We start from the raw sequence: 15,305 nt of genomic DNA, 5'->3' as shown, positions 1-15,305 counted from the left end.
AAATAGAAGAGAAAAATAGGGCTCAGGGTATAGGTCAAAGGTAGAATGCACCCTTGGTTCCATCCCAGGTACCACACACACACACACACACACACACACACACACACACACACACACACCTAATATTAATTGGCTTTCTTTTTAAAACAAAGGGACTTTTTGCTGCATATTATTTTGTTCTCTGAAAGTAAAACCAGAAGTATAAAACCACCAGGTTTTGTACTAGGTTCCAAACCTAGATTTCTTTCCCATATTGCTTTAATTTCTTCCACCAGTTCTTCCATACAGTGTAAATAGAAGAGCTACATAATAAAACTTAAGTGGTAGCAAAATGGTTTAAGTAAAAGGAAGTGCATAACCCTACTTGATTCCATTAAAAAAAGAAAGATTGAAAATCAACATTTATGTCCAGTTTAATAACTTTTTTAAACAAGAGGGAACATATAATAAAATAAAGACAAGGAAGTAGTTGAATTTGTTGAAGAAACAAGGGGACTATCAAAAACAGAGAGCTGGTTCTTTGGAGAAAACCTAGATCATTGGTAAGCTAGATCAAAGCAAAAAAATGCAGTAGTGTCAAGAGGTTTGGTGGTCACATTATCAAATTCTTTCTGTATGAATAATGGCTACTGTCTGCTGCATAGAGTTCATATGGATTCCATTTATTCCATTTCCTCAGTGTATTGGGCACTGTTGTATGAGAGCTTCATGTACAGCCACCAGTGTTTCCCATACATATTTGTGAGAACCAAAAAGGTATGGGTATAGAAATGGCCAGGTGAAGGTGAGTTTCCACCTCAGAATATTCTTTTGGAAACAGCAGCATAGAAGCAACCCAGGATGTTCCCTCTCTCCAGAAACTTTACCATGCTCCTGATAGTATATATTAAGATTGGATGTCTGCATCCAAAGTGAATTTTTTTGTGTGGTACTGAGGTTGGAACCCAGGGGCTTTTCTACCTCCCAGCTATACTCTCAGACTTTTTTTATACTTTATTTGGAAACAGAGTCTCACTAAGTTGCTGAGACCCTCACTAAATAGCTGAGGCTGGTTCCGAACCTGTGTGATCTTCCTGTCTCAGCCTCCCAAGTGCTGGGATTATAAGCGTGTGCCACCACACCTGGCTCAAAATAACTTTTAAAGTGGAATTTTGTATGTCATTTTTAATATGCCACATCAGTGTCAACATCTGATTATTTTTATCAGACACTAGAGTGAACAGTGGTGGAAAAGATGATCTCTACTCCCTTTATTTGCATTTACAGGTAACTGTTAGGAGATAAATATTTAAGAATAATCACGATATTTGTTAAGAATACCTAATGAATGGAGTGTCAAGGAAGAGACCTGAGGAGATATTGTTAGCATGAGCCCCAACTGATACCCCTAAGAAGACAGTGCACTGTGTAGGAGGGGTCTCTGGCCCACCTGAAAACTTAGGTAGGCTAGTAGAACTTCCCATGATAATGGAAATGTTCCTCATTGTCCTGTGTGGTAGCCACTAGACACTCACACCCAACTGGCACTTAAAATATGCAGATGGGAAACCAAATTTTCAGTTTCTTGCATTTTAATTGCAGTTGCCATGTATAGCCAGTGGCTACATCCTACAAGAGCACAAATGCAGAGAAATTGCTCAGTGATGGAAAGATAATCTTTTGCGTTTGCATTACTCACAGTTGAGTACTTCTAACATTTTGTGTGGTCTTCCACCTTTTACATTTTATATATTGGGTTTCAGTAATCGTGTTAAGGAAAGAAATGCTCAGAAATGACAAGATTGTCCCCTATCTTCTTAATCCCCTTTCCACTTTGGCAAAGAAAGAAAAACTCATGTTGAATTTTAGTACTGGGTAGGGCTTTGAGCATTTTCAGTGTGCTTTGCATAAGCCTTTTAGGTATCTTAGTTTATTTAAGCCTTGCATTCTGAAAGGGGTGTAGGTACTATTATTTCATTTCGCAAATTACACACACTGATTTCAGAGTGCTAGATGAGTTGCTTACAGTCAAATAACCATTAAGTAGCAAAGCTAACTTCTCAAGGATAGGTCTGTGCAAAGCGCAGGGATATACTTGTTTGGAAGTACTAAGACGGTCTTCATGTAGTCATGTTTATGTCAATTTATTAAGTTGGGATATGAAAACTTATTTTCATATCCCACAGCATTGTTGATGCTCCTGTCAGGGCAGCCCTGAACTGCTGCCTGATCCTCAAGTTCTGGAACATGTATGTATCTCTTCACAGTTTGGTCCCCGAGTACTGACTGTCACTGCGTCTTTCCTGTTGAATCATGTTTGCTTCCTCCAGTGAGGATTTTACTTAGAGAAATGCTGTCTCCAAAGTACTTGTCCACCACCGAACATAAGAAGTTCTGGGCCCCAAATCTGTGAGCTAGACAGTAACTTGACTAAAACGCTGGGTACCATCCTAGGATAAGGCCCAACTGGCTCTGAATTTTTTCATCAGAGGTGTCGAAACACTCTACATGGAATTCTTTGGGCCTTGGAAGGCCCTGAGAAAACTCTGAAACCTCTGCTTCAATTGGTTGTTGCAGCCAGAGACTTTCACCAAGGAGATCATCAAGCTCTTGGTACGAGCAAAAATCCAGAGAACTTCGAGAAGCGTGTCATTCTGCTGGAGAATCACAAAGACATGTATCAGCCAGAAGGTGAGGAGCTCCAAAGGGCGATGTTGGTGGCATAAACAGAGCAGAGTGCTCCCTGGGGTTCAATGCCCAGGCACTGCCAATAGCCATTTGGGACTGGTCAGTCTCTGTCTGGGAGCAGGAGCCATTATGTGCACCATGGGATGTTAGGCCTCATCCATGGCCTCCTTCCACTGGTGTGACCACAAACAGGGGTGCATACTTTGCCAAATATCCGTTGGACAACAGACTGTCCTTGGCTGAGAACTAGTGCTTGAGCCAGCAGGTAGAAAGGAGACCTTTCTATGGTAGGGAGTTCTGCAAGGCAGAGAACCTTCCATGCCCTGCACCTCTTGCCACTGCGTAATGGTACCTTGTCTGTTTTTGTCTGGGAATGAAACAGGTGGTGCATCCTCATACCTGTAAGTGACAGTGTAAGGTCTGTAAGTGACAGGCATGGGTGGAGGCCACCAATGTGTTTTCAGCTGAAAACGAAGGCTCAGACCACTGTAGCTACTGAGGGGGAAGAGGTTACTGTGAGAATACAGGCCAGAGATAGCACACACGAAGCTGCTGTCTGTTACCCTCTCAGACGACACCAACAGTGACATGACCAGTGACGACGAGATGAGCCCAAATGGAAGAGAAACCTCACCACCTCGGCCAGTCCCTTCTTCTAGCAGTAAGTAACCAGGCTGCTGGCCACGTCACTTCTTGGAGGTCAGAAGGGAAAGCAAATTAATTGATTAATGACATTTTCATATCAAAACAGACACTAATAGGTGGAATAAAGTACAGGAATTTTTTTTGTGTGTGTGTGTGGTGCTGTGGATTTAACCCAGAGTCATTTTATCTCTGAGCTATGTCCCCTGCCTTACTTACTTTACTTATTATTTTTTGTGTGTGTGTGGTACTAGGGATTGAACTCAGAGGCATTCTACCTTCGAGCCACAACCCTAGCCCAATTCTGTTTTTATTGGAAACAGGTCTCGCCAAGTGCTGAGGGCCTTGCTAAGTTGCTGAGGCTGGCTTTGAATCTGTGATCCTCCCGTCTCCAAACAGTAAAGTATTTGCAGCTATTTGGAACCTACTTTGAGCTGCTTTCCCAGCTTCCCTGGGAACATAGGAACATTCGTTAAAAGTAGTTTAGTGAAAGTGTCTCGTCTCTTCTCTTTCTCTCTCTCTCTCTCTCTCTCTCTCTCTCTCTCTCTCTCTCTCTCTCTCTTTTTTCGGTGTTACTGGGATTCCTGGAAGCCCCTTTACCTCCGGGCTACACTCCCAGACCTATTTTATATTTTTATTTGGAAACAGGGTCTCCTAAACCAGCATGGCTGGCTTTGAACCTGCACAATCCTCCTGTCTCCACCTCCCAAGCGCGGGGATTACAAGCGTGGGCCACCACTCCCGGCTTTAGTGAACTTTTTAAGGGAGCTGTGCTTTTAGGGAAGGCATATGTTTTGTTTCCATTGGTTTTGTTCTTTGCAGCTGAATAATGTACACTTTAAGGTCAACTAGCCTGAACCAGACATAGAAGGTCTGTGGGACCTTTCTCCAATTTATATTTGACCACTTAGGAGCTGAGAAAACAGCAGAGGGTCTGAAGGGAGAGCGAGCTTGGATCTTTGGAACTTGCCTTGAAACAAGCCCCAAGACCTTATGGGCAGGTCATCCATAAGTACTGTGCATATGTAGGGCAGGGAAAGAGCCCAGGAGTCTGGATCCCTCAGTTTTTACCCCTCTTTTCAGGGAGGAATAGGAGTGGCATCCCTCTTCCTTGATGGGTGTGTGTGTACCCGAAGGGATAACAGGTACATCCAAGCACTTCCTTAACTACTTGAATGTCTAACCTGCTTAGGTGACCGGGGTCGGGACCGGGAATGGGACCGGAGGGGCAGAAGCAGGGATGTGGAACCTCGAGACCGCTGGTCGTACACCAGGAATCCTAGAAGCAGTAAGTCATCTGTTGGTTGGGCCCCATAGTGCTCTATAGTATAGTCCAAGGCTCCTGTTTCCTCATTTCAGTAGTACCCTCTGTGCATATTTTGCCATATATATTTATTTCTATCTGTATTGCTATTATTGCTCAATAATTTCCTTAAGCTAGCATATTAAAAAACTAAAGTTTCTCTATAAAAGACTGCTGTTACAAAAGTTTGAAAACTCATAGAAAGCACTGTAAATAGAAGGTGTAATTATGGAACATAAACATAATAATAATGGTACCTGGCTAGATAGGCTTGTAGTGGCTGTAAGCAAGTGTGGAGAAGTGCTACATCTGAATGCCAGGTCTGAGCCTTTCTTACTGATTAGAAGAGAATTAGAAAGGAGCTAATAAACATCAGGATGGCAAACTGTTGATGTCCATACTGGGGGTTGGACTGGGACTCGCTCCTTTCTAATGCCTTTTTCTTCCTAGGATTTCCTCAGAGGGATCTTTCCCTTCCTGTGATGGCAAAAGCAAGTTTTGAAATGGACAGAGATGACAGGGACTCGATGGATTATGAGTCCCGATCCCAGGTATGCTCAGGTTCCCTCTTTTCCAAAAAGGCCACCTTCATGTCATAGTATAGACACTTTTCTTTCCCCAGATGATGTGTTTGTCTATCTACTATACCCCCACTGTGGCCAAGAGCCCTCAGTCACTCTCAGAAGAGCCCAGGTTCATCCCCTCAGGTAGCAAGTGGCTGAGATTGCTGCTGCCCCCTTCTGAATTACCCACATTGTCTGAGGAGCCCTTGCCCCTCAGTAGTGTGTCACTTTGTGGGTTGGTGTCTGGCCACTGTTTGTGGGGTGATGGAGCGGAGTGATTCTGAAGATTTTTCTGGTCTACAGAAATCCAGAAAACACAGGAAAGTTGTGTGTCTGCAAAGTAGACAGGCCAGTGTGGGCCATGGCTCTGGAGCTGCTGAGAAGTAGGCTCAGAGACTGGCTCTGCCACTTGCTGGCTGAGTGTTCTCAGGCTATTCAGTCAACTGAGCTGAACCTCAGTTTCCTTATCTGTGGAATGGATATCACAGTTGCCTCCTAGGGCATTTGTGAGGAGTCAGTGAGCTTCATGTGCATACACACACACACACACACACACACACACACACTGCCTACAATGGTGCCCAGCACATAGCAGATGCACTGTGTTAACAGCTGTGACAGTCATTGGTTAAGAGACAGCATGTGCAGGGGAGACTGATGAGGGAACAGGATGTAGGATTTCAGCTGGACCTAAGGAAGAAGAGCAGAGGGGTTGCTTTGATACAGCAGAGTATGGAGGAGGACCTCAACTCCAGCAGGCCTTAGAACTGAAGGAGGAGCCAATGGGCGGAACTTTTTTTTTTTTTTCCAGATTAACCACCTGTCCTCATAGTGGACAGTAGTAGGCCTAGGCACTGGGAGTACAGCAGTGACCAAGGCAGACCTTCCCTGCCCTGACAAGCTAAATATGAATGCTATGTATAACTCCTGATTGTTCTGAGTATGCTCATGGAAAAACAGAAGGGTTAACAAGAAATTCTAGCAGAGGTCTTGATTTGGGTTGAAGGAAAATGTCTTTGAAGTAGTAACTTGATGCACCATGTTACTCAGTGATGTGGGCTGGGTTAGGTGTTTGGTTAAAGAGATCCCAGACTTCAGAGAGAGCCTGGGCAAAGGCCTTGGAGTAGGAACTTGAGTGAAAGATATGCTAGCTCTGACACATTGAGGAAGATGTGGGAGAGTTAGCAGGATGCACAGTGGGCCTGGTTGCTCCTGTCGTCATTGAACTGTCTTCTTTAGCTTTTTAAGTGTGTGAGGAGTTGGTGAGTGAGCCCCATGTCTGCATAGTCTGAGAGTCTGGAGGCCACTGATTCTTACTAACTCAGTATGATAGAGAAAGCATCAGTAGATGATACAAATTACATCATGAAGTTGCACAAACCCAAATTCTTTCATCTTTTTAGTTATTTATTTAATAATTAAAATCTTCAGTGTTTTTGTGTATACATCAGGTTGGGGAAATTAAATTGTGCCGTGTTAGCATATCTCTCAGGACATATCTTCCAGTTGAACTTGATTGCAGCTTGTATGGGTTTCATTGCTGTTGTTGACTACAGAGGGAACAGCTGCTTTAGAGCCACTGGTATTGATTAGCTTTCTTTCATAGAAGTACTATCTATGAGCTAAGTACTATGAGAATTTTATGTACACATTTATTTGAGTTAGGTAAATAGAAAATATGAAAAATAGTCCCTTCTCCATTGCCCTGGAGCCCTGTTCACCTAGGGATGCTGACCCTTTTGCCTCTAACTTTTCCAAGTTCGTGACTCATTTGCTCTCCACCGAACTCCAGGTTGTAACCTCTGGTTTTTTCCTTGTGTCATCAAAAACACATTGATGTTCCCACTTGCTTTTTCTTTTATCATAATAAGTGAATGCCAAGGCCCCTTCCCAAACCCGAACAGGATAGAGCCTTTGCCCCTGAAACATGCTCTCTGGCTTGAGGAGATGGACACTCAATTAAAAACATGTGATTTCTCTTTATAAGGTGGTAGTTTTACCAATGTATTTCTTCCTGGAAATTCTCAGCCTTAACCCAGAAAGGGTTTAATTATGAAGCTCTGCTTCATTTCCTTGCCCTACTTAATTTTTATTATTTTATTTACTTATTTATTTATTTTGCAATACTAGGGATTGAACCCAGTGGCATTCTGTCTCTGAGCTACACCCCTAGCCCTATTTCTTATTCTTTATTTTTTTAAAAAGGGCTCACTAAGTTGTGGAGGGCCTCACTAAGTAGCTGAGGTTGGCTGTGAACCTGCAACCCTCCTGTCAGCCTCCCAAGTACTGGGATAACAAGTGTGTGCCATCATGCCCAGGTAGTTTTTGTTATTCTTGTGCTTGCTTTTGAAATGATTAGACACTGGCAGTCACAAATGAGGCATTCTTCCTAAACCCTGATGCCTGTGCCTCTCTTTTTTAGTATAAGATACATCTTACCCTTCAAACCTTGTCCTCTTTTTGCTATATTTTCCATGTTGCTATATAATGTCCATGCCTCTTCCCAGTAATAGAACTGTAGTAAATTTAATATCAAAACATCTGAGCTCGGCGTGGTGGCGCATGCCTGTAATCCCAGCACTTGGGAGGCTGAGACAGGAGGATCGCAGTTCATTGCCATCCTCAGTTACTTAGTGAGGACCTTTGCAACTCAGTGAGACCCTGTTTTAAAATAAAGAATAAAAAATTGGGCTGGGGGTATAACTTGGAGGTAAAATTCCCTTGGGGTTCCATCCCCAGTACCACACACACACACACACACACACACACACACACACACACACAAATTTATCGTGGTTCACTGACAGCCTCAGCTACTTAGGCCCTTTGCAACTCAGTGAGACCCTGTTTCAAAATAAAGAATAAAAAATTGGGTTAGGGTGTAACTCAGAGGTAGATTGCCACTGGGTTCCATCCCCAGTACTGCCAACAAACAAACAAACAAACAAACAAACAAACTGTATTTTCTTTACATAATATTTCTTTATTTAAACAACACATTATGTTGCAGAAAATCCTCACTCACAAGATTACAAGCCAGGTAGATGCTCTTCTCCCGATTTTATAATGAACCCGAGGGTCAGGAAGATTTCTGTTTTCAAGGATGTGTATCTCATAAGTGGTACAGTCTTTCTTTGATCTGACAGTTCCCTCCAGCTCCAAAGTCTATGGACTTCCCACAGTACTGTCCCCACTCTCAAGTCTCTGTGGGTGTCGGTGCCTTCCCAGGACCACAGGTCACCACCTTCAGGGTTCTTTCAGGATTCCTTCTCTACAGGGTACCCTACAGAGAAGCCTCTCTTAGGGAAAAACCTATTAAAACAGAAAAGGCAGTTTCTAGAATTAAAAAAAAAACCCGGTGCTTACAGTTATTCACAAGTTATTTTGAAATCCTGCATACTAGAATCCTTACATTTGTAGCCATGCTGTGCAATGGAGGAATGGGGGAAGGGATGCTGTCAACTTGAATGCATCTTCTTTCTGTTCCCTGAGTACACATGCACACTGGGTATTTATCTGGGCCCCAATTTGCGATTTATTGTTCTTTAATTGTTTCATGAGTTTTTTTCTTCAACCAAATTATAAGTTGCATGAGGGCAAGGAATGTGTGGCATGTGTCTTTGGGATCTGCCTCAGAGTGTAGCATCAAGGTAGGTACGATGCAGGCCCCTAGTAACACTTGACTTGGATCACTCAGAACCCAAATACTGTGAGCACTTCCTATGTAACTTCATGTATGCAGCCCCCATGCTGCTAACATTATCCTCTTTGCACATCCATGGGGACAGACTCTATCGACAGTTCTGTGTTTACTATTTATTTTAGGATGCTGAATCATACCAGAATGTCATGAACCTCAATGAGGACAGAAAACCTCAGAACCCAATCCAGGACAACATGGAAAACTACAGGAAGCTGCTGTCACTGGGTAAGCAGCTGCTTCTCTCACTCACTCTCAACACAGTCACTGAAGCATTTTGTCACTTTGCTTCTTTCAAGTTGCAGGATAAGTTCATGTTAATATATTTGGACTATAAGGGGAATAAGAAGCCTTTGAAAAAATTCAAGCAGGGAAGCAAATGATGACATTTGTTTTTTAAAGAATCTCTCAGGTTTTGGTTGAAGAATACATTGTATAGGGTGGAGGTATGAACAAGGATAGGGCTCTTGACACAAAGCTAATACTTTTTCTAGAGTAATGACAGATTTTTAAACATACTTTTAGAATGGTATTTCAAGTTACCAAGTGGAATCCACCAGAAGACATCTAGCTCAAGTGGGTTGTGTGGGTCTGTAAGCCTATGGGGCTTCAAGGAGCCCGATGTTAGAGAGTAGGTGGAGAAAGAGCATCAACAAGTACAAGAAAGAGCATGGAGACCAGTGGAAAAGAGGTGATCAATGAACAGGGAGACTTTAAAGAGGATGCACAAGTTCAGACAGATCTTTGTGCAGATTTCTGGGTACAGTCAAGAAATTAATTAAAATGCAGATTGGGGTGGGTTAAGCAATGGATGGTAGGAAAATGAATCAATAAACAGAAGATATCCAACGAACTGGATATGAGCTACTTCATATTTAGTGATGAGTCTTGGTCCTCAATGCAAAATTGAATGTCCATGTTGTTCTTGTGACCAGGGGTGCAGCTTGCTGAAGAGGACCGCCACTCCCATATGACACATGGCCACTCATCGAGGTCCAACAGAAGTGCTTACCCAAGCACCAGTCGAGGTAAGCACCAGGCAAAGGAGTCACACAACCACTGAGACACATACTGAGACACCTTCATTTTACATTCCTAAACATCACAGGAAAGTACTCTCCTCCATGCACCACGGCCATGTTGTACATATACAGAAGGGGGCTAGGGAGTATTTACATTTGGGGTTTCTTTCCAGGTCTGAAAACCATGCCTGAAGCCAAAAAGTCAACCCACCGGCGGGGAATTTGTGAAGATGAATCTTCTCATGGAGTGATAATGGAAAAATTCATCAAGGACGTGTCACGCAGCTCCAGATCGGGAAGAACAAGGGAGTCAAATGATCGGGCGCAGAGGCTTCCCAGAATGCCAGCTGATAACTGGAGGGACATTTCATTCAGCAAGAGGGAGTCAGTGATCCGAGAGAGGGGTTCTCAAGGGACTGCATTTAGGGGAGGCTTCAGGTTCAATGCAAGCCTTGTTTCCAGAAGGAGAATTCTAGAAAGAAAAAGGCGCTATCATTTTGACCCAGAGGGACAGGGCTCAGTTCATGATCATAATAGCTGTGTTAGGAAGAAGCCCTTTGAATGTGGTAATGAGATGAGAAAAGCCATGAGCATGAGCAGCCTCAACAGCCTCAGTTCCCCCTCCTTCTCTGAATCACAGCCAGCTGATATGGGCTATGTGTGTGATGAGTGTGGGAGGTCATTCAGTGTCATCTCAGAATTTGTTGAGCACCAGATCATGCATACTAGAGAAAACCTGTATGAGTATGGTGAGTCCTTTATTCACAGTGTGGCCATCAGCGAGGTTCAGAAAAATCACACTGGTGGGAAACGTTTTGAGTGTAAGGAATGTGGGGAAACCTTCAATAAGAGTGCTGCTCTGGCTGAGCACCGGAAAATTCATGCTAGAGAATACCGTCCAGAGCGTAGGAATCAGGAGAATGAGGAGACCCCCATGCCTAGCCCAACCTTCAGTGAGCTTCAGAAGATGTACGGCAAAGACAAATTCTATGAGTGCAGGGTGTGTAAGGAAACCTTCCTGCATAGTTCTGCCCTGATTGAGCACCAGAAAATCCACAATAGAGGGAACTTCGGTGATAACAGAGATAACGAACGTGACCGGGAACGTGAGCGCGAGCGTGAGAGAGGAGAAGCTTTCCTGCCCAGCGCAGCCCTTAATGAGTTTAAGAAAATGTATGCTAAGGAGAAAATCTATGAGTGTAAGGTGTGTGGAGAGACCTTCCTTCATAGCTCGTCCCTGAAAGAACATCAGAAAATTCATACTAGAGGGAAACCATTTGAAAATAAAAGTAAAGTGTGTGAGGAAACCTTTATTCCTGGACAGTCCCTTAAAAGGCGTCAGAAAACTTACACTAAGGAGAAGTTCTTCGAATATAAAGAAGGCAGGGATGCCTTTATGCAAAGCCCAGACCTCAATGAGCATCATAAAATTCATTCTCGGAAGAACTTCTTTGATAGCAGGGGGTACGAGAAATCTGCCATTCACAATGTACCCTTCACTGAATCTCAGAAGAGTCATACTATAACTAGACCACCTGAAAATGAGGAGGATGAGAAGGCATTCACCATCAGCAGTAATCCTGATGAAAACCAGAAATTTTCCACTACAGAGAATTCATATGGGAGGTCTGTTATTCATAGCTTAGCCCCTGCTGAAGCTGAGAAAAGTCACAGTGCAGTGGGCCTCAGTAAACCAAAAATAACTGCAGAGTCTACCATTCAGAGCTCAGATGTTACTAACCATCAAAACGTTCATTCTGGAGGAACCTATGAAGGAAAGGAATACAAGAGATCTATTGGCCATAGCTTTTCTGCCTTCAGACCTCTAAAACGTAACCATGGAAATGAGCAAGTTGAATGTGATGAGAAGGGAGAATCCTCCATTTATATCTCAGATTTTAATAATAAGCGAAGGAAGATTGCAACTAGAGAGAACCCGTATGAAGAGGGCAAGAATAACAACTACAAGAACCCCATCATACAGAGTATACCCCTTGATGAACCTGAAAGAAGTCTTACTGGAGAGGGATCCAGTGCATCTAAGCAAGAAGAAAAATTACCTGCTCCTAGCTCAAATGTCCATCAACACCAGAAGGCTCGCGCTAAAAAGAAATACATTGAACATAAGCGCAATGAGACCTCTGTAATTCATTCCCTACGTTATGGTGAACTGCCAGCAGTTCGCCCTAGAGATCGGCTCTACGAATGTCAGGAGTGTGGGGAAACCTTTGCTCATAGTTCTGACCTTACTGAGCACCAGAAGATTCACAATAGAGAGAAGCCCTCTGGAAGTAGAAATTATGAGCTATCTGTCATTCGCAGCTTGGCTCCTACTGACCCTCAGACAAGTTATGCCCAAGAACAATATGCTAAAGAACAAGCACGCTACAAATATATGGGGTTCCGGCAGTTTTCTACCAGCAGCTTCAGTGCATTCCATGAATTCTGTGCCCAAGAGAAGTCCCGTGGCAAGGAGACCCGTGGTCAGAAGCCCCATGGTCAGGAGCCCTGTGGTCAGGAGCCCCGTGGCCAGAAGCCCCATGGTGATGAGACCAGCGGCCAGAAGCCCCAGGGTGATGAGACTCACAGCCAGAAGCCCCATAGTGATGAATCCCATGGCCAGAAGCCCCTCGATCAGGAGCCCCATGGTCAGGAGCCCCATGATGAGGAAACCTGTGATCAGAAGACCCATGGTGAAGAAACCCATGATCAGCAAACTTGTGCCCAGGAGCCCAGTGGTCAGAAGACCTGTGGTCCTGAACCCCACAGTGAAACCTGTGGTGAAGAGCCCCGTGGACAGGAGCCCCATGGTCAGGAGCCCCATGGTGAGACCCATGGCAAGGAGACCCAGGGTCAAGAAACAGTTGAAGACGCTGTCACTAATGGCCCAGAGTTGAATGAGCCCCAAAAGGATGACTCGGATGACACAATCTATGAATGTCAGGACTGTGGACTGGGATTTGTGGATCTCACAGACCTCACAAGCCATCAGGACGTCCACAACAGAAAACGCGTCGATGACAACAATAGTGAAGGCGCGGAGTCTGTAATTCACACCCATTCCATTGACGAATTCCAGAAAGAGTTCACTGGAGAGCAGCTCTATGAATGCCCAAAATGTGGGGAATCTTTTCTTCATAGATCATTCCTTTTTGAGCACCAGAGAATCCATGAACAAGACCAGTTATACTCCATGAAGGGATGTGATGACGGTTTTGTCTCCCTCTTGCCTGTGAAGCCACGGAGGAATCGTGCCGCAGAGAGGAATCCTGCTCTTGCTGGGTCGGCCATTCGATGTCTTCAGTGTGGACAAGGTTTCATCCATAGCTCTGCCCTTAATGAGCATATGAGACATCACAGGGAAGATGAATTGCTGGAGCAGAGTGAGATGGCTGAGGAAATTTTCCTTCAAGGCCTAGCCCTCACTGAGTATCAGGGAAGTGAAAATGATGAGAAGCTCTTTGAATGTACAATATGTGGAGAATGTTTCTTTACTGCAAAAGAACTTGGAGATCATCACACAAAGGTTCATAAAGATGAGCCCTATGAATATGGGCCCTCCTATACTCATGCTTCATTTCTTACTGAACCCCTCAGAAGACCTATGCCATTCTATGAATGCAAGGATTGTGGGGAGGCCTTTATTCCCGACACTGTCCTCACTAAGCACACAGTGTTTAATCCTGAAGAAGAGGAGGATGAAGAAGGGAATGAGGAAGAAGACGACGAAGAAGAAGCTGCTGTTGCCCAGGAAATTGAAGCCAATGTCCTTGTTCCACAAGAAGTTCTGCGGATTCAGGGATCAAACATAGAAGCTGCTGAACCAGAGATGGAGGCTGCCGAGCCAGAAGTGGAGGCTGCTGAGCCAGAGGTAGAAGCTGCTGAGCCAAATGGAGAGGCTGAAGGGCCAGAAGGAGAGGCTGCCGAACCCAATGGAGAAGCTGAACAGCCAAATGGAGAAGCCGAACAACCAAATGGAGATGCCGATGAACCAGATGGTGCAGGGATTGAAGACCCAGAAGAAAGAGCTGAAGAACCAGAAGGAAAAGCTGAAGAGCCAGAGGGAGACGCTGATGAGCCTGATGGCGCAGGGATCGAAGACCCAGAAGAGGAAGGTGAAGATCAGGAGATTGAGGTTGAAGAACCGTACTACAACTACCACGAATGCACTGAAACCTTCGCTTCTAGTGCAGCCTTTGGCGAGCACCTGAAAACCCATGCCAGCTTAATCATATTTGAGCCTGCAGATGCTCTGGGGGAGTGCTCTGGCTACATCGAACGTGCAAGCACCAGTGCCAGCCGCCCAGATGAGGCTGATGAGAAGTATTTCAAATGTGATGTCTGTGGCCAACTCTTCAATGACCGCCTGTCCCTTGCTAGACACCAGAACACCCACACTGGCTGAGTGTCAAGGCTGGGAAACCTTACCTCAAACTTGACTCACCACTGAGAACCGAGACCAACCTATCATAGTGTCAAAAGGAAGTTTATTTAGCATATACACACCTGACTTAACATCAGACAGCTAAGACTAAAAAAGACTGAATGTGAATACTCCTCTAGTCTTAGCTCTTCCCCACTGAACATCAGCATGCACATGTGGGAAAGGCACAGTAGATATCTTACCTTTTTATCAGACTAACCAGATTGAGGAAAAGTCCTATGAGTATTCAAGATGACCAAGATTTCCCCCAATCAATTGTAAATTATAACTCCTTTACCTATATATATTTCCTGCGGTGTATATAAATGAGCAAATCATAGCAGTGATCACATATATTTGAATTTAATAAGATAGACAGTTATAGTTTATTGTGCAGAGGTATCTTACCTGATACTATGATTTTTTTTCGAGGAGGGAGAGAGCAACAAATTAGAATATATTTGTAAGTGTCTTAGATCCTGAGAAAGAATTATTTTGCATTATTTGAACCCTGTCAGTATCTTTAATTGACTGTGTTTTATTCCTTACTGTTAACTAGTCTTGTGAAGGTGTAGACATAAAAGATCACATCTCTTTTTGCTGTTTGAAAAGAGAAGTAATTTTAGCTTCTTCCAACAGCAGTTCTGTCTGCACCAAAACCTAAACTCTGGAACCTAATGTTGTGTAAGCCTCTGCAATATGCAGATTGGCTTTTGTGGCCCAAATTGACCTGTTGCCCCTTGTATGTACCTTATAGTGGCTCTCACACAAAAACATTACAATTTGGGTTTTTCAACCAACTCAACATGTGTTCAATTGTGAATTCATAAAACGTGAAGCTTTTCCCCATAATTTGTATGTCTTTGCCTTTAAAGAACTGGTTGCAACCATCACTAGATCACAGTAGTGTCTAATGAAGGTTGAAAACCATAGAAGAGACTCATGCTGTAAATAAGGAAGAAGCTAACAACCTTTCATTACTTCT

General features: G+C 43.8%; 1 protein-coding gene across 1 annotated transcript; it reads left to right on the top strand.

Annotated features, from left to right (window-relative positions):
- Positions 1 to 2,329: 2,329 nt before the first annotated feature.
- On the top strand, positions 2,330 to 14,302 carry PEG3 (paternally expressed 3; the record flags this gene model as incomplete). The annotated part of the gene is given in 13 exon segments (XM_080703398.1): positions 2,330 to 2,388; positions 2,390 to 2,435; positions 2,439 to 2,479; positions 2,481 to 2,526; positions 2,530 to 2,602; positions 2,605 to 2,670; positions 3,239 to 3,328; positions 4,502 to 4,597; positions 5,063 to 5,163; positions 9,001 to 9,103; positions 9,811 to 9,903; positions 10,071 to 12,362; positions 12,684 to 14,302. Coding segments are annotated over 13 exon segments (4,725 nt in total).
- Between the last annotated feature and the right edge of the window lie 1,003 nt (positions 14,303 to 15,305).

This window comes from Muscardinus avellanarius (genome assembly GCF_963383645.1).
Source record: "Muscardinus avellanarius genome assembly, chromosome: 10".
Lineage (NCBI taxonomy): Eukaryota > Metazoa > Chordata > Mammalia > Rodentia > Gliridae > Muscardinus > Muscardinus avellanarius.
Note: the sequence above shows the minus strand (reverse complement) of the source record. Positions and strands in the feature narration are given on the sequence as shown.